The sequence below is a fragment of the Oryzias latipes genome, chromosome 21, assembly GCF_053564925.1.
Source record: "Oryzias latipes strain Hd-rR chromosome 21, Olatipes_Hd-rR_3.1".
Classification (NCBI taxonomy): domain Eukaryota; kingdom Metazoa; phylum Chordata; class Actinopteri; order Beloniformes; family Adrianichthyidae; genus Oryzias; species Oryzias latipes.
Genome location: NC_136257.1, coordinates 24,540,253 through 24,559,250, shown reverse-complemented (window position 1 = coordinate 24,559,250; position 18,998 = coordinate 24,540,253). Strand labels below are relative to the sequence as shown.

General features: G+C 39.0%; 1 protein-coding gene across 1 annotated transcript; it reads right to left on the bottom strand.

The window, feature by feature from the left end:
* Window positions 1-3,844: 3,844 nt before the first annotated feature.
* On the bottom strand, window positions 3,845-18,998 carry hat1 (histone acetyltransferase 1). Its single transcript, XM_004081755.5, has 11 exons — window positions 18,884-18,998; window positions 18,234-18,305; window positions 18,054-18,129; window positions 13,784-13,904; window positions 9,639-9,815; window positions 9,123-9,244; window positions 8,470-8,574; window positions 8,019-8,125; window positions 7,100-7,251; window positions 6,729-6,845; window positions 3,845-4,415 (listed from the first exon to the last, which is right to left on the bottom strand). Exons 1-11 carry the CDS (start codon window positions 18,888-18,890, stop codon window positions 4,245-4,247), a joined length of 1,227 nt encoding a protein of 408 aa, XP_004081803.1. The 5' UTR covers window positions 18,891-18,998; the 3' UTR covers window positions 3,845-4,244.

Below are 18,998 nucleotides of genomic sequence, written 5' to 3'. Positions count from 1 at the left end.
AACATTATCTTAAAGAGGACTTGTTTAGCAAAGAAAAGGGACCGACCAGGATCAATGACGGTGACGGGCAGCCTCAGGAGCCTGGGGGCAGCCAGGGGGGACAAAAGAAATTGATACATGATAAGAAAAGCAAAAGTGGTGGCGGGAGGGAGAAGGGGGATACTCCTACTTTCCAGCTCCCTCTCCTGGGATCCTGGGAGCTGGGACTTAAGACCTTCTCCATACAGGTATCATTTTCATCAGGTTCTTCGGTGCAGCTGGGCTTCAGTCCAAACTCCCTCAGCAGAGAGATGTGGAGGCGCCATGAAGCAAAAAGCAGCACCGATGCCAACAGGGGAAACCAAATATTCAAGTCAAGCCTGATCCTCTTATTGTCATTCCTTGGAAAACTAAGCCTTTCTGCCTGCTTTACTGCCAGTGACATGTATCCACTCGCATGATTAAGCAGCATCAAACAAATGCAAAGAGGAGCGAAAAAGTCTGGGTTTTTTTGTTGTTGTTTTTTTAACCAACATGCAAATTTTTAAAAAACAGGAAAAAACTGAGTTTGAGACAAAAATCAACCTCCCACTCTTACACTCTGACAGGAAAACTGTGCTCAGAGCTAAAGCCCAGCAGCTCAGGCTGCACTGCTGGATCCCATAATGACTGAAGCTGTGACACAAAAAAGTGCAGAATCTACTCTTCAAATTTCATTTTATGGCACTGTGCCAAAATTCTCCTTTTTAAACAAGACTTTTATATAGTTTTTGCTTCCTTTAACTTTATAACATAATAAAACTTTCATAACCGTTGTGCTATCTTAGATGACCCCACCCTTACATTGACGTGATCTCCCTACCATGACAAAGGTGGAAAGATTTCATGTAATCCATGTAATTCATGATAACAAATCACTGAAGAAAAAAGGTTCAGAGCACTGTCTAGTGGGTCTAGATGACCCAACTCCCAACGTTAAAATGCCTAGGATAGCACAAGGGTTACAAAGTAATTTTTGCACATCTTATTATCAGACAAATTCTGAAACAAAAATGTTTAACTGTGATTGTGATATGAGGAAAGACCTGTGAAAAAAAATCTGTCTCTGGTGAAACACCAGTAGGAAAGTCATTTAATGGTGTTTCAAAAATAAATCAGAAATAGTGTATGAAAACATTTACAAGATAATAAAAAACAAATACTATAGATCAAGATCCATAAACTATTTTTTTTTCTTGGGACAAAGTTGATCTTATAGAAGACTAACTGATGCGGTAAAACATTCTCTTTTTTCCAAGCTCAAAAAACTTAAATTTGAAAAAAAAATAAAAATCTTTAGTTGGGTAACTTAACATTGTTGTTGCTTCATCTTATAAATGCATGGTTTATATTGTGGTTTGTTTTTCCACATACTTAGTTTAAAAAGGTAAGCTAAAGTTATTCGAACTAAAAAAGTAAAAACTTGTAAACATTTTTTTAGGCATCACATTTTTTTTGTTTACATCATTCTTTTTTCTTGTAGTCTGGCACTGATAGGTACAAAAAAAGGCAATCCTGAAAAGACATGTTCAATGTACAACTTTTGGAAAATAATAAATCATGCTTCTTAAATCTAGAAAAAAGCGGGTGTTAAAAGTGGCAGCACTTTGCTAAACTACTTACTAAGAACTGCAAGAGGTGATTCGGGAACGTAAAAAAACACACATTTATAAAATGTCAAACTTTCCCGTTAACAAAAACAATACAGTCGGCGTTAGACTTGAGGGCACAGGACAAACTCAAAGTGTGAATGTGGTGAGAATAATTAGGCTTCTATAAACTCAAGTGTGTGGTCTGCGACGGCAAAGGGGCTTTCACGAGCTTCTGACAACCACACAAGGGCCTGCAGATCCTCCAAACAAGCTCCTTCCCTGGTTTGTTGCCTTTTGTCCAGCAGGTATGCGAGTTGTTGCTCAACGTGTTGCATGACCGTTGCTGCAGCTGGGATTAAAGAGCCTGTATCGAAACTCGCATAACTGTTACACAATAATGACATTTCCCCGTTTGCAGGTCGGTTGACTAGGCTTTTGCAGTGCAATGCAAAATGTGCACTGAGTGCAGGGAAAACTACAGTGAGATGAGGCCCCTTGTGGCCATGAGTGGATTCAATCAGTCTAAATTAGAGATGTGGAGGGTTCCAAGGTTTTGTCTTGTTTCAAGTGGAGAGAGAAAAAATTGAAAATTGACCTGCAGCCTTAATTTAGTGACAATGTGCTAAAGTATTATAAAGTATGATGGTTATTCATCCCAGTGATCTGCTGGAGCGGAGGCACCACACAGCAGCACAAAGGGTTTCAATTGAAAACCATAATACTCATTAATCCCAACACTCAACATCAACACCAATCAGAAGTTGCATTAGCTGTGAGAGGGTTCCTGCACAAAGTGACACTCCTAAAAAATCCCAACACATACTGGAAAGTGAATTAATCAGGCCATTGTGATCTGCAATAAAGCGCTGAAAATGAATCCATTCACAGTTCTGATGGCAGCACACTAAAACCTGCACAATTTCTCAAGATATTCGTGTTGACGGCTCAGTTCTGAGGCTGTGGGAAAACTATTTATTAGGTCGTTTTGCATCATTACTCATGTTGCAACTGAAAACCTCCAAACATGAAAGATCAGAAATGAACCTAATATATGTTTTAAACCTGAAAGTAATGATTGCAGTAAGAGAACATATTAGATTTTAGATATTAGAGGAATGACAACAATGATTATGTAGTTCACAATCAGGGCTAGTTTGCAAAGGAAACAGTCAGGAATTTGGAGAATTATCAGTTTGGACCTTTTAAAAATCTATCTTATAGAGAAGTTAAAAATACAACAAATAAATGCTGAATTGTGTGAACGAGGTGTGCAAAGATCTGTGGCAGCAGACATGATAAATCAAATCTATACTGAATAAAACCATCACTGACAGCACATAAATCTACTCTAAGGATACAGCTATGAGAGAATTTGACAGTGAAATCCTGTAAAACATTGTTCCCAAAAATAAGCAGGGATTATTTAAAAAAATGGATTTATGTTAGCCTCAAATGTTCATGCATTCACAACCAAATGCTAAATAAACGCAAATACTTCTGATGCAACATGAGTTTAACATGGGAAACCAAGGTTCATTTCCCATGAGGTGCAATGAGCATCATCCAGTGTGGGTTTTTGGCCAAGTCCCTTTGCGCTACTGCCCAACTATTTATCCCCAGCTAGGATAAAATACAGGGTTGTGTCAGGAAGGGGATTCGGTGTAAAAATCTCTGCCAAACCACCTGTGCGAATCAGTGAAAGCGGATTCACTGAGGTGATCGAAAAGTGAACTGTAAGTAGGTAAAAATCTATCCATTTACAGTTAAACACTCCCAAAATTTCTGTAGCTCTGTCTTTTCCACAGATTCCAAACAGTTACACATACTTTATGAACACTAACAGTTTTTTTTAATAAAAAAAAAAAATGTGGTCACTACAAATATGGTCAATTTTATTTTGAAAACTGCCAGAAAAATAATCCCAGTACCCGTGGAGCGTCTGATAGCCTATCAGGTGAGACGGTCTATTCATTAGTCATGGTGCATGGTACCAGGATCCTCAGTGCTCTGTAACACGATGTGAAGGAAGTGTTGTCAGATTTGCAGAATCTGTGTGAATGTCATGCAAAAAGACCCCCCGCCACCCCCCACCCCAAGCACCTTTTTGCAGCAAGATGACTAGGAATATTCTTCCAAATAATTTTTATAACAAAGCATGGGTGACACCCCTAGATGTTTTAGTTGATTTTTAATCTTTTAATGAAAATTATTGAATGACCAACGATAGCGCGATCTAAATAAAGACAAATTTTGTTTATTTTTTCTTATCAAGAATCGCCTCATTTGAACAATATACAAAAACACCTTTGAGTTTCAGAATGAAGTGCTTCATAACACTCTGAGAGCAGCTGACAGAATATCTTTAAAAACATTGATGATGGACAAGAAGCAGAAGGATGGAGGTCCTGGTATCACCTGTGAAATATCAAACATGTAACCTCACACACAGAGCTAACAGAAACGCCTCCTCTAATGCATCATACTCAGTCGAGAAACGGACAGGCTTTTTCTGTAGGAACCTTCTCACCAGCTACTACAAAAAGATTCAACAGAAACTTCCTTCTTGGTTGAGGCAGAAAGTCTGTAGAGACGAGAGCTCGCCTGGAAGCTCCTCTGTGGATTCTCCTGCTCAAATCAGGCATGTGTGGCTATCCTCTCGATGATTCTCCTGTAGCCTTCCACCACATCCTGATAGCTCTTCTCCAGCTCCTCATGCTGCGTCTGAGTGTCCATCTGACCCATGTGGGACACCAGCTCTTCTGGCCGCAGGCATTTCTTCATTTTTGCAAGCTCCCTCTGGTTCTTCTGCAAAAAATAAAGGCAGACATTTTTATCAATTCACAATCCTAAAATCTTTCATTCCATCTATACACAGCAAAAGATTAGGCAGAATGTATTCCAGATATAACTTGTGTTAAAATGTAAAAAGCTGTGGTACATTTCTCAGAACCAAACACCACAAGCACTACTGTTCAAAAAACATCTACAGATGTTCCATAGGATTTAAGATCAGAACTCAAGGAAGGCCGATCAGAAAAGTCCAATGATTTGCTCTGAGCCCTCTTTTGGCGTTTCTGTCGTTTAATTTTGATCAATGTGTGGTTGGAAAGCTCATGACCTGCAACAGACCAGGTTTTCTGACTCTAGGCAGCACAATGTGTACATATTTCATTGTTTGAACTATATATTGTACCTTTTTACAGATTTAAGACTCTATAGCCAATGCAGCAAAGCAACCCCAAACCATAACCCTGCCTCCACCATGTTTCACACTAGGGATAGTTTCCTGAACAAGGTCCCACTTAGACGAAAATCATGTTTTGGGTATTTCTAACATGTTCTTGTGGCATTTTTCTGATGATGGAGGACACATATAAAGAAAATGAGGCTTAAAATGGCATTTTTGAATATTTCTTTATTCAAATCTTTGTAAAAACCGGAGGAGCCAAAAAAGTGCAGTTAGAAAACCAGCCCATCTGTTCCATAGTGAAAACGCTGGACAGGCCACAAGCTCAGTGCTCTGAGCTCTCAGTAATGGGGAAGGGAAAGGGAGCGGGGATGTTCCACAACTAAAAGGCACATTTCTGATGAACTCCTGCCGTACTGCAGAAACTATGTCCTAGAAAAAGACACCGTTCTTTTTGGTTTTGGCTAAATTTGGCATCATAAATAAAAGAATAGAATAGATCAAAAGATGATCAGAGGGGGACTTTAAGAGAAGGGGAACCAAGTATTTTGTCCATGTCAGTCACAGACTGCAGGTCTTTTCCTAATGTTCTGCTGCTCGGAAAGAAACGGGGAAAAAACTTCTGATGGGGAACATGAAGGAGTTTTCTGTTTACTTCCTAAAAAGTACCTGGTCAAAGAGCGATGGGTCTAAAAATAAGAATGCTCCCGTTTGTTCAATTTAAGTGATTTTCACCCTTAAAGCTTTTTGGCACGAGTGGAAAATGACTAATTTCTTTGTAGAAAATAGCCGTTGTAACACAAGAAAATCACTTCAAATCAGTTTAAGGTGAAAAAGGAATGAGAGAAGCTCAAATGCTTGACCTCTTAAGGTACAAACTTTAAAAAACTAGTATTCCTTTGCAACTTTCTTGACGTTATGAGAATATTTTGTTTAGGAGGACATATATTATGAAAAAAAAAAATTTGTGTTTGCAGATGTCGTCTGGGGGGACTTAGGATCAGAAATCCCTCTCAAGTTCACACGGCAGCAGCCTCTATCATTTAACTAACTGTATGCTACATCTCCTGAGGGGAGGAAAAAAAAAAAAACTATCTTTCTGCATCTGGCCACCAGATCTTTCGCTGCCACTCTCCCAAGGAATTCCCTCTTCCCCCTTTTACCACATGGGTCCTTTTCCATGTCAGATCGGGCCTTTTTCTGAGACGTGTGGTAACCCCGCTGACAGCAAACTCTCTAATGGATGGCATGCAAAGTTTCAGCGAGCGGCCCAAACCAAAAATGTCATAAGCAAACAGGATGTCGAGAGTTATTCTGGTGCACAGATCGATGCAGCGTTTCCCACCACAGAATAAAGACAAATCCTGAGATGGTTTCTGTTCACTAAGCTTTTACTTTAAACTCGCTTGGGGCACAGAAGTAAACAGAGCGAGAAAAAAAAACACGCACTGCTTTTAGAAAAGCACAGAATTCTGAATAGCAGCAGCTTTTTGACAAAGTGCTTTAAACACACGCTTGTGAAATGATTTCTCCCAAAGAAATGCAAATGCTGACTAATGACATGTGCCTGAATAGAAAAAAGCTCCAGCAGCAGCAAAACCGCAGACGCCTGGTGCGCTCCATTGTAGCTGCAACAATACGGCGCTGGCAATCTATCAATTTTCACAGAACTAAAGATCAATTTTTTTCTGCTGATTAAAAAAGGTAACATAATAGAAAAGAGACGACACAAGACTGTAAGCTGATCCAGTAGATCCTGGACAGGTAGTATTTGTCTTCTCCATCAAATGGCTGTAATTTCATGCAAACGGGAGGCGCAGGACTGCATCTCCCATTCACACCCATTTTAAAAACACCAGAGAAGAACTCCGAATGCCATCTTCAGAGCTGTTCTGAGCTTCCTCATTTGCTTATGATGATTATAACCTCACCCTGTACGGTCCAAAGAGCCTCTTCTTCACCTCTAATCGGTACTCTCTTGCTTGTTTTTCATCACTCATGTCTGTTGCTCGCAGGCGTAAGATTTCATACACTCGCCTTGCATGTTTCTGAAAAAAAAAAAAAAAGATTCATATGATTTTTGGAATTTATATGGTAAACCAGGATGTTACAAATGTAGTCCAGCAGCTGCAGCCTCTATGGAAACATACAGCATTACATATATCGAGAAACACCATAAGAGGTCTGTAATATCTACAAATATACCAAAAAAGCTGAAAACAGTGTTTTGTGTTTCTCAATATCACTGGCATTTTATTAAAAGTGAAACTGAATTCTGAAAGTTGCAGGTTTTACACAGCACCTTGTTAATTTTTAGCTTGTCTTGTGCTTCTTGGACCATGTCCGCTGAGAAGCCCAGGAGCAGCTTGTCTTCAGCGAAGGACGGCAGGTTTTGGCAGAGTTTCACCAACACAAAGTCTCTCAGCTTCACATAGTTCTCCGAAGGGTCTTCAGCTGCAGGCAGACATCAGAATACTGAGAGGAAGATCTCCAAGTTAAAGATTAAAAAACATATAACATGACTATTTGATTCCCTCACACCATCACTAGTTTTGCATTTAAGAATTAAAAAGTAACGGATCATTTTAGAAAAGTAGTGTCCTCAACATAGATTTGACAAAAAACAAACCAAAAAATTGTCGGGGGAAAAATCCGTTTTTATTTATTTATTTTAGCTAAAATAAGTTTGAAAGGAAAATAATATTCAAGACTTTATGGGACAAACACAACAGTAACAGGCATCCCTATAACACAAGTTATTGGGTCTAGAATTTCAGAATATGAAATTAGTAGACACACGATTTCCTGAATGCAATACTGTTCACTGTACTGTATCAATACTGTATCAAAGACAAACAGCAGTGAAAAAATTTATGGTTCAGTGACACATGCTGGGTGCTTTGACAGAGGAAACAAAACCTGGACTCTCCGATTTATCCAGTTTTCAGGATAGGAATGATTCCCTCCAACTACCAGAACTACCGGAACTACCTTCCGGATTCCACAATGCGGCTGCAGGAAACCGTCAGGCCTTTCCACTGCACAACCTTGCCGCTTTTATTTTGAAAAGGAGCTTTCCATTTCCTTCATCTTCAACAAGTTTCAAAGCAAATCACCTCCAACAGCAGGGGGATGACTACAACTGTTACTGGAAAGGCAGTAATCTTAAACATCTATACAACCTTTTCCCTGACATTAAAATGACATAAAAAGATGCTCACCTGTGATATCTTGCACTTTAGGCAGGCTGCAATAAAACCTGTGCACTGCCTCCAGAAGCTGAGCTCCGTGGCCTTCTCCTTGGAATGGAGGCAGGATCAGCATTTGGCTGCTCGGTTACAAGTTGACAATAAAAAGGGAGAAACGTGGACCCAAATTAGCCATGCGAGTAACGTCAAAGTTGCTTCTTTACACTGAAGCTCTTGGATTGAAGGGAAAAAATATGAGGTTGCACTAATTCATCAATGCAGCAAATCCCATCTAAAGCTAATCTGTAAACTTGTTTTCAAATACAAATCACTGTAGTTTGGTACTGAAACACAAATAGCCCTGAATGGTGAGCTATATAAGCCAGTAATTTGAGCTTTCTGGGAAGACGATAAAGAAATGTATAATTTTCCACCCTTTTCTTCTATAAATGAATGGGAAGGCACGTGCTGCCCCAGCAATTACCTTACACGTGGTCGGGTTTTGTCTGGGTATACGTAGTAATTATAAACTGTCATGTAGCCAACAGTTGCGTAGAGAGTCTCCCCGTCCTTATTGTATTTTTCAAATCTGCAGATGAAACACAAAAGCCAAACAGGTCAATTACAGACACGCTCGTCCACAGTGTTCATTTGAGCCTCCCTGCATGCCCCGCGTCAGCATGTTGGAGCAGCCAGCCTCCGATTGGTACACCTGCTGCAACCTGAATACATTAAGCACTTAATTGGAGTACTGCAACTTAAAGGAAGAGAAGGGGTTGGAGAAGGGTTAGAGCTCCTCAAAAATCACTCCAGTCCATTTTCCCCATTGTCACTTTTAATAAGTGCCAGTGTAAAGAAAACACTGGCAGAGGCTCTTTTTACTGTTAAGACATTGTTCGGAGTTTCAAAAGACAACAGTATTCAATTCAGCTCTTGCCCCTGAAAAATCTGAAAAGGGCTTTCAACACAAAAGGGAGCTCTTGCCTGATCAACAATTCTCCTACAGGGGGAAATATAATCAAACTGGCCTGGTAATTGGTCACAAGCGCCTCAAAGGGGGCCTTTGTTTTTCAATGACACAAAAAAGGCTTTGGTTTGAAAGCTGGGGGGTTGGTGTCAATTAAGGAGGGCACCCACACAAGAAAGAAGTCCCAGCGATCATCATCGGCGTCGATGAAGCTGGCGGTCTCAATGAACCACATGAGGAAGGTCTGCAGGCGCTCGTGGTACTCTCGGAATCCGGGGCAGCTGATCTCCACCTGGGATGGACCCGGGGGGAAAAAGAAAATCATCATTTTAGTGATCCAAATGGACGTCAAATACCAGCTCCGATAACGTGTTGAGCCATTTTTAAAGGGTTCCCAGTGGTCTTTTCATTTCGATTATGCCGTTTTTTAGCGTTGTTGTGGGCACGACTGTGGACGCAGAGCAACCCCGCCCCCCTTCCATTCTCTGTTGCAAAGCAGAGGGAGAGCAGGGAGCTTAATATCACAACTACGGCCTTTTTCAAACAACTCTGATCCTGATTCGCAACTAAATGCACGTTGGAGCTTTATTTCCTTTATACATCATTCAAAACCCGCCACGAGAACATGTTAAAAACAAAGAATTTCGTCGGAGTGGGTCTTCAAACTGAAACTGAGGTGAAGGTACCTTGTGAATCTGGTATGTGAACTCTCCCGCCTCCTCGTTGTGGACCGTGTATGAGTGAAGAAGGGTGCCAAAGGGCTTGAAGTTGGCCTCCTTTTCCAGCAGCGAGGTGAAGTCATCCGTGTTCGAGGTGAACCCGGCGGGAATTATTTCCCGGATCTTCCCCTCCACATCATCGGGCTGAAGAACACAACAGTTCATCAGACCAGACGGACTGGAAAACTTTCTGGTCGCACTTTGGTCACGTTTCTGCTAAACCAGCAAGTGTGTGTTTAGTTTTTTTGGAAAGAAAACAGGCAATTACAAGTGTCAGCTGAGCAGAGCCCACCCCCGCCCCTCGCCCCCTTTACCAGCCCACTTCAATCCATACATTTACTACTTATGCTAAACCATGAATACCTGATGAAGTTGCCACAATAAATGCATTTCCCCCCTCCCTCCTAATAGTAGATGAAATCTTATGACTTGATCCCCAACTTAACAAACCTTTAGGGCCATGCATTATAGAGGCCTCTCCTCTAATCCTGCCAAGTGAACCCAATCAAATGAATTTGCCCGTCGGTTTTTCAAAGAGCCCGAGAGACAAAAGCGTCCGTCCCTCAGACTTTTTACTCAGTGCAATGTGTGGTTAGTTCAGCTGTAATGTTTGCATTGTATCCATTTCCACTAGGATTGACATGAGAACACTTTGCTGAGCAGCCCTTTCACACCATTTACATGTGTGATGGGCTTTATGGCTGCACACAGACCCTTGCTGTTCGGCATTAAAAACTGGGACATGAAGAAGGTCGGAGCAAAATGCACTACAAAAGGCTAATACAACATCCTGCTAATTCCCCTCCTTTCAGACATCAGCTAATATCTAACTGGAAGTAATGCACCTGCAGCTGAATACCTCTTAACCATTGTAATTGTTCAGCCAGATTTCTCGGGAACTAGGACCACACTTAAAAGGCCATTGACAAACAAATCGCTTTGTCTCGGCCACTCTCCTACATACTAGACACTAAATTGCACAGCCATCCAGAATAGATGCCTTGGTTCGGAGTGAATAAAACCAAACAATGTTCTTTTAGAGCAGTTTGTTAATGTCTTTGATTTCTGACAATAGCCACAAAAGGAGTACAAACTATCTAATTTGCTGTATTAGTGTTATTCCATCTCTTTAATCTACTGTTCAGAGAAAACCTGCAATAATTCCATTTCTCAAAGTTTACTTGTTTAAACAGCTAATTCATATCATTTATAAAAAATGTCTAGATTGTTTTGAGTTTTAAGCCAATTTGCACAAAGGAAACTTTGGCGTTAATCGGGATCTCTGGGTCACTTCCAGCAGCGTGCTGCTTTTAGCTTGGTTTTTTTTTTTAAAGGGGAGAAGGTGAGTTCTGATCAGTCTTTTATCAATGCGGCAGCTGCATCAATTCCATCTCTGCCGCTCCCCTCGTCCCTCGCCAGCTGCACCGCACCCCGACCGTCCACACGCACTCAGAGACAAACCCTCTTCAGATGCAGCCTGAACTCTGCTGCTCCCCATCGCTCTCTGTCTCCACGCCAGCTGCACTCAAACCCTTAACAAGGTGAACCGACTCTTAGGGGTCAACGCTCAACTCCAAGCAGTGGCACATCACATTTTAGCTTCATCTCCAGCGACTGGAACGGCTCTTTTATTTGTAAAAGAAAAAAACCCCTGAAGTTTGTTACTTTATCAGCTTAAAATTCAACAGCATTCCACACGCTTCCTCTCAGTTCTCACAGCTCGGACCAGGACAGTCAGGACAGATGTCCTCGAGTTGAATCATTTGACCTCAAGCCTGGGCTAATTGCTGCTTCTGCATTAGCATGTTTGTTGCATCGCATTCAAAAGGTGCCAGTGGTCTTTTGTAACGTCTCAAAGAAGCAGAAAGCAGGACAAGCATTCCCCTTTAGAGCCTGCTTTTGTCCAAATATGAGCCCTTGATATGTAAATAAGAGAGTGGGCCAAAGGGACAAAAAAGTATGAAGTTTTACAAAGAGAGCAGAGCTGCTCCTCCAGGATCATTAAAACTATCAACCAAGTCTGTTTATTTATGTTTGCAATGCTATTTTTTTTTGTACAACCTGCACAGCCAGTGCATCACAAACACGTCCATTTCATGTTGGTCATTGGTCCATTTTGTTTTATCACATTTTCAGTTTGTACACATTTTTTTTCTTTTAATCAGCACATATTTACCACTATGATGCGGAAAAGCTTCATATTTGGTAAAAAAAAATGGCAGAATGATCCATGACAGGTCAACTGTCCGTTGTGAGAAGTGACAACATAAGAGGAAGAAAGCCAACTGACTCAAAAACACCTCTGGATTTCATCATTTGTTAAAATAAAATTCCTAATCAGTAAAGTTTCTCGTATTTGCAAACAATTCAGCAATCTACAGTCTGTCTGGTATAATAATGGTTTTTCATATAGTAATTACATGATTTATATTCCAGCAATGCACTTACTGTTGTGTAGGACAAATCCATATTATGTTATTACTGTGGGATAATAAAACCTAGTTCTACACAACAGATTAACTTGAGAACAGTTTCTAATTGGTTTCATTGACGTTTATCATATTTCAGAACTTCTTCTTAGCATTGTGTGTGTTATTGATACTTCCAAAGTATCAGCAAACTGGCTGAATGTAAAATGCAACTGAGCCCGTCATTGGTGGGGTTCTTTTTGGTGGTTTTTATAAATTAAAAAATATCTGTAGGAGCCATTTGTTATATGATGAATCTTGACCATTCTGATTTATTTGTTGCGTAACATTGCCTAGTATACGTTTATCTTAGAACTGTGTTAAGTTCTGGATCTATAAATTGTGTTTATGGATAAACGCAGTGGAAGGTGGGCGTGTCATTTGCTTGTCCGGCGTGATTGGGTGATGATTTAAAGCTTCCGGTGCAGTGTAATCATGCAGACAACCTTCCACCTGAGAGCAGCACGTCCTGCATGCTCTGTTATCATCCAACTCTCTAAATTACAATGTACATCATGGGAAAACATAATATGATGAATGTCCAAAAAGAACCAAGGAGAAGGATTGTTTTATTTTAAACGCGAACGAAGTAATGGGGAGATGCTGGGTGCAGAGGAGTTTGCTCCTACAATATTGTTTTTTTGTATGCGATTCTGGTTTAATCGCAGGAATAATACCCAGAAACGGTCACTAATGTCTACCATTTGCTGTCTTTTTAATTCATAGTGCTTCTTCTTCATGAAGAACTAGACACACAGAGTACAAACAGTCCAGTTTTGTCTCTTCTACAACACCCTTTAAGTCCCACTGGATAGGTTTTATGTTTATCGTTTTAGTACTGTCCATTTATCCAGACTTAGGACACCCAAAGGTAAAAAGTATTGTAAAACAAGCTTTTATTTTGAAAATCCCACTGTTTTATTCTCTGCTGCTCACATGTAATGAGACCAAAAAGGGAAAAAAGTATGAAAATTAAGTGCATACATTTTTTATGTTTTTGCATAATATTTTTAAGTCACCTTTAGATCAATGGTGTGTTTTTAACTATGCTTTTTTTCTAAGCTACTCCCAACTGTGACGGCTTTGTTCACTTGGAGGTGTAGGTAAAAAGGCTGTTGGTTTCTCTTTTATTATTGAAGATGCTTTCTCAGAAGGTGGTAGGAGACGTGACCCTTCATTCACATCTTAAACGCCTTATTCCTAGAGGCGTATCAACAGCCCTTGTCCCTCTGTTTTTCAGAAAGCAGAGGTGAAAAGTCTTCAATAAAAAAAAGGTAAAATAAAAAAAAAAGTCCAGCTGACTGCTTTTACCTTTGATGGAATCTACCTGGACAAATAGGAAACTACAAAGACATGTTTGAGGTGTGTTAACAGTTGAAATACATTCTCAAAAAAGAGAAGGGTTTGGTGTAGTCACCCAGCAGACCACTTTCAACGGATTCTGTTTTTTCCAGTGAAGTTCGGAGGAAATATTCTCATCTTGTATTACTAGAAACCACACATCTGCTTCTGGGATAAAAGTTTTTTGCTTTGCAAAGATTTTTGCTTTGACGCTTAACAATTAAGATCACACAGTTTCATCTACAGTTTCATCCAAACCCTGGTAACACGGATAATGTTGTGACAGTAACATGAAAATCTTACCTCAACGCAGTCAAATGCTTCGGTGACTTTTGAGGAATATTTCACTTTGAAGAGCGTGCTCAGGTTTCCAGCTGTGTAGAAGAGCTGGATCTGAAGACCTTTGTATCCAAAAGCAATCTCACTGCCGAAAAACAAGGGACGACAAAATTAACTTTAATCCAAGCATGCAGCTCACAAAGACCAAAACCCATTCCTTCATGCAGTAAAAAATAAAAAGACTTCAATTTACGTCAGTCTAAGAAAAGAAAATCTAATTGTTTTCTAGAAGAAGAAAAAAATATTTACCCTGACCTCATGCTGGGTTTTAGCTTTGGAGTATTACATATAACAAACACTTTGAAATATAAACGATAGATTTATCATTGTGCAACTGCATGAAGGAGAGACCATGCAAAACTATTATTAGATGAAATAATGGATGTGCCGATAACAAAGTCTCTTTAAACTGAAAGCAGCAGAGCAACAATTACCAATCCCAGTCCTGGTTAATTAAAAAGGTCAAAGCATGAATGATGGAAACTAACATTCAATGCATCTTTTGTCTATAATACACTCAAACAAAGTCCTTTAAAACAACAAAAACATGAACCAAAACATAAATAAATCCATGCTAATAATGAAAAGCTTAAAAAAAAACACTTATCAATAAAGGATACTTGATATTCATTGTGACAACATGTGTTTTTGTAATAAATCCCATTCTGAAAAGACAATATTGACATAAACTTGAAATTTAGACTGACATTTTCGGATTTTTATTTAAGTTCAGTGGAATCTGGCTAAGTAAAATGCAATGCATCCTAAGAACACGTTAAATGAGTGCATGCATGTTCATTTAGTTTATTTAGTTATACTAGATGATGATTTCAGGTAAAACATCTCACTTTAAAACAGAGATTCTATCCGTCAGCAACACCTTTGTTTTTATGTGTGCAAATAATGCAAAAAAAAGAGAATTATATTAGTTCTTGCATCAATGTAAGTCATTTTAGATTCAAATTTCCCAGCTCAGTGCAACACTTTTGTTCAGCTATTGTATTTATTTATTTTCCCACAGGTGACGTCTGCTGCCTCATCCGGCAGATGAGTTAAAAAATTCAAAATTTCCATCGGTTTGGGTTGGGTTGCAGTTGCAACTCTCCTCCTCCACAAAAACTAAAATGTTTTTAAGAAATCTGTCCTCATATGCTGCTGGTTACTTGGTTCAAGTGTGTTAAGTCAATAAGGAGCTCCAACAGGCAGGTTAGTTAGAAAACATGTCTGACACGGGCCCCCTGGGCCTGGAGTTACAGACTTGTGCTAAAGATGCTTCTACAATCAGACATAAACAAATGCGGAGCAGTTTGTGATTTTAAAATGTTTTTAATGTAAACATCGATAGGACACTCTGGCTGTTTCCACTGGTTTATTACATTCTCTGAGATTTCCCCCGCTCTTGACCTCAACAAAGTAAAAAAAAGAAGACGGTAACCCAGATATATACAATATATACTTTGTGTTAGCAGCAGAGGAGATGGTTTTGTGACGGTTGTGCATTCCTGATGAGCGCGTGTTGGTCCAACCAGCAAACGTTTAGCATGGCAAAATCTGCTGGAGCTGTTGATGGGGCTCCAGCTGTCCTCAAACAGCAAAATCAGCGCAAAGCTGCAGGAGACTATCTTCTAAATGTGCTTTATTACAGTTATGATTATTATTAAGGGCCTGCTCGCTCAATTTTTTTTTTTTTTTAAATCGGTGCGTTCAGTGCTTTTTCTTCGCTGCAAGGACCCGAAAGACGCGTTAGCATTAAGCTAATATGTGCTTAAAAAATTAGCCATGGAGTAGGGCTGCACGATATGAGGAAAACTCGCGATATGCGATATTTAAGATTAATATTGCGATAACGGTATAATTTGCGGTATATAAACAAATGACCCTCGTTGACATAGGAGACAAACATCTAAGATAATAGGCCTCCATCCAATTGGTCAACAAGGTGAAGGCGTCCATCCGATTGGTCAAATGCATAAAGGGATTTATTTGATTCGTTAAATGCTTCAAGCTGCCATAAGGTTGTATTAACACATTTAAGGTTTACGATTTATTGTGATTTTCACTGTCTTTTGCGATATGCATATTGCAGAGCTGGATATTGCGATAACGATAAATTTGCGGTATATTGTGCAGGCCTACCGTGGAGGTACTTAAAACTGTGCGGGCAACGAGCATCTTGGATGTAAATATATGGGAATAACATCATCCTTTATTTTATCTGGACACCACTGGAAACACATTCATTTGATGCTTTAGAGTTTCTCAGATCTGCGTAGCAGCACTTCGGCCTTCGGCGATCTGGAGCTTCGGATCGCGGGCTTAGCGCTCCGCTATGTGAATGCGGCTGCCGGTATGAAGACAAAGCTAGTCCGGGGGGAAGTTTCGACGGACCGCGGTGCATCCGAAGGAGGACAGCGGAAGGCGGAAATGCTACTATATAGTCCCGAGAAGCTGTGTACAATCATCAGGAATGCACAACCGTTACAAAGCCCTCTCCTCTGCCGCTAACACAAAGCTACAAGCCTGGCCGCACTGCTCCTAGACATGTCTTTGTCTGTTAGCAGCCGGACACACGGAGAAAGCACCGACGTCATCGCCCCTGGAAATGCTAAGTCAAATTGAATTAAGCGACAATGTTCGCAGGGTGGATGTGAAAATGAAAATGCAATCCCCTCTTTGCATTTTTGTTTTAATTATGACGCAGAATAAACAGTTTTGAGTAGAAAAGGAAAAAGCATTTTTGAAGGATTGATTTTCATTTTAATTTTGAGTCATTTGATGCACCTTCATTTGGAAAATGAAAAAGCATTTCTATTAATCCATTTTAATTGTCAAATTAGAAATTTCTAAATGAATTTTGCTACACATTTACCAGAGAACTTTTTGAAAATGAAATGTCAAATACCCATTTTATTTATCATTTTATGACAGAATAAGTAGAGTTGAGGAAGAAAATGAAAAAGCATTTGGACAGATTGCTTTTTCATTTTAATTTTGAATACAAAAATGCAGCTTCATTTTGAAAATGAAAAAGCATTTCTGGTTTTAACTTTTATTTTTAATTATGCTACAGAATCGCTTCCATACAATGACAGGATTTTATCCAAACATCACAAAAGTGATGATAAAAGAGAGGATTAACAGATAATGCAAGATGTTTACTTTTTCAACAGCTTAAGAAGCAGAGATCACACCTGACAGACACAGGACATGCAAAGTGCAAGGGACACACAGAACTTTCCATTTTACCAAAAAAATGTTAAATGTTTCGGTCTTTCAAAGAGAACAATTTAATTTTTTTCTTTATTTTGAACCAACGAGAAATAGCACATGTTATTTTCTCACAAAGCTTTGGAGAAATATTACTAACAGACATCAATCAGAACACTTCACTTTGATGTCAAACAAAAATGTGTGTTTGACAGATACTGGAAACCAACAGAAATGAAAAAAGCTTACAGTAAACGCCACGTAAAGCGGTTTATTGTCCTCTACACACTAACTGGTGTTTGATTGAAGCTCACTGCATTGTGCAAACAGAGTAAATATGAAACAGCCAGCAAGATGAGAAGCATAAAAAACAGATAAATATAGATATGGCACTATGTTATTCTTTTTTTTTTTGAGTAGAAGTAAAAAAAAAAAATCTGTTACAAAATATCAATATAAAAAAATGTTAAGAATGTTTACAGAACCGGCAGGAAATTTCCAGTGCACCATAAAAAGCTCCTCAGATATGATTACATGTAAACTTCAGGTCAACACTGACGTGCCATCTTATTAGCAGGAATTCCAAATAAATTAATGATTACTTGTGTGCCTTATTTTACTGTATAAAAACTTGTTTAATGTGGAGCAGAGTTAAATAAATAGATGTATCAAAACTGGATTTTTTTTCTAAGAAAATTAAGTACTGATTTATTCGATAAATGATTCAATGAGTGTTTTTTTTCTAGCTAAAAATTATTTTCATTATTTGAATAAAAAATGTTCAACTTTAAATCATTAATAATCATGACATTTTTTTAATCAAATAAAATTGGATTCAGGAAAAAATAAATACAACAATATTTAAACAAATCAAATCAATTCAATTCAAGATGTAAATCAAAATGAAATCAATTTAAAAGTGAAATAATTCTTGATCCCCAACCAGAGCATAAAACACTCTTTGAGACAGAATTGTCAATAAAAATGTTATAAAGTTTTTATCCTCAAAGTAAGTAATGGTACTTACTCATCTCCAAATACTTGATGGCTGAACTCTGGGTGAAATGTGGTGCTATCATCATCAACATCCTCAGGAAAACGAACTACAAGTGAAAAAGCATCATCTTCATCTTAGTTTCAGTAAAACATTGTGTGAATTTTTTTTTTAAAGGGTTACAATAACAGGAAAGCAACAAGTAGCACATACCAACTTTGAGGGAAATTGCCTCGTTGGTATCACACTTGTATTCAGCAAGTTTCTTCTCCATAGCGTTAACTCCTGGGTGGACAGAAGAGAAATTAAAAAGAAAATCACCATGCTAAATAATTTGTATGCATCACAAAGGACTTTTTATTTATGTATTTATTTTACAAATTATATAAACTGTACAGGAATAAGTCACTGATTAACCTTTAAAATAATAATTTGCTCGTAATATTCTATTAGTAATGATAACATAATGTTGCATTTTCCTGACATTGATTGTGAGCATGCAATCAGAGTTAGCCAGGAATAAGCTAGATCACAACACAACATCATTTCATGAGCGCCAACGTACAGCCAGCATCCATCAAATCATTCACGGGACCTACGAAGTGCACATTGAACGTTATATGAACATACATCCATACACAACGGTTAGGTCACGTTTCAAGTGCTACTCATTAGCTTAACAGGCCATTTGCTTTAGTTTAGAAACATAACGTTACGTTAGCTTACTTAACCCAGTGCTTTAAAGAAATCACACTTGAATTTGCAACCACAACAAGGTTGTATAATGCAAACACTCATTAATGTCACAGAGTGCATCCAAATAAAGAACGAATGACGAAATAATTAAACATTTGGGCTCTTACCCGCCATTTCTAGACAGTGTGTTGCACGGAGTTGTTTTTGCCCCAAAAGACCCGCGGAAACAGGAGGACTTCCGGGTTACGTATTTCCGTTAGAACAGGATGTTGTTTTGCGTGA

Bases quoted from the DNA above. Each gene is read 5' to 3' on its own strand.
- hat1 (XM_004081755.5), bottom strand. The intron at 9,245-9,638 runs GTACCTTCACCT...GGTCCATCCCAG, and splicing joins TCACATACCAGATTCACAAG to GTGGAGATCAGCTGCCCCGG. The intron at 6,846-7,099 runs GTGCTGTGTAAA...TTTTTTTTTCAG, and splicing joins ACAAGCTAAAAATTAACAAG to AAACATGCAAGGCGAGTGTA.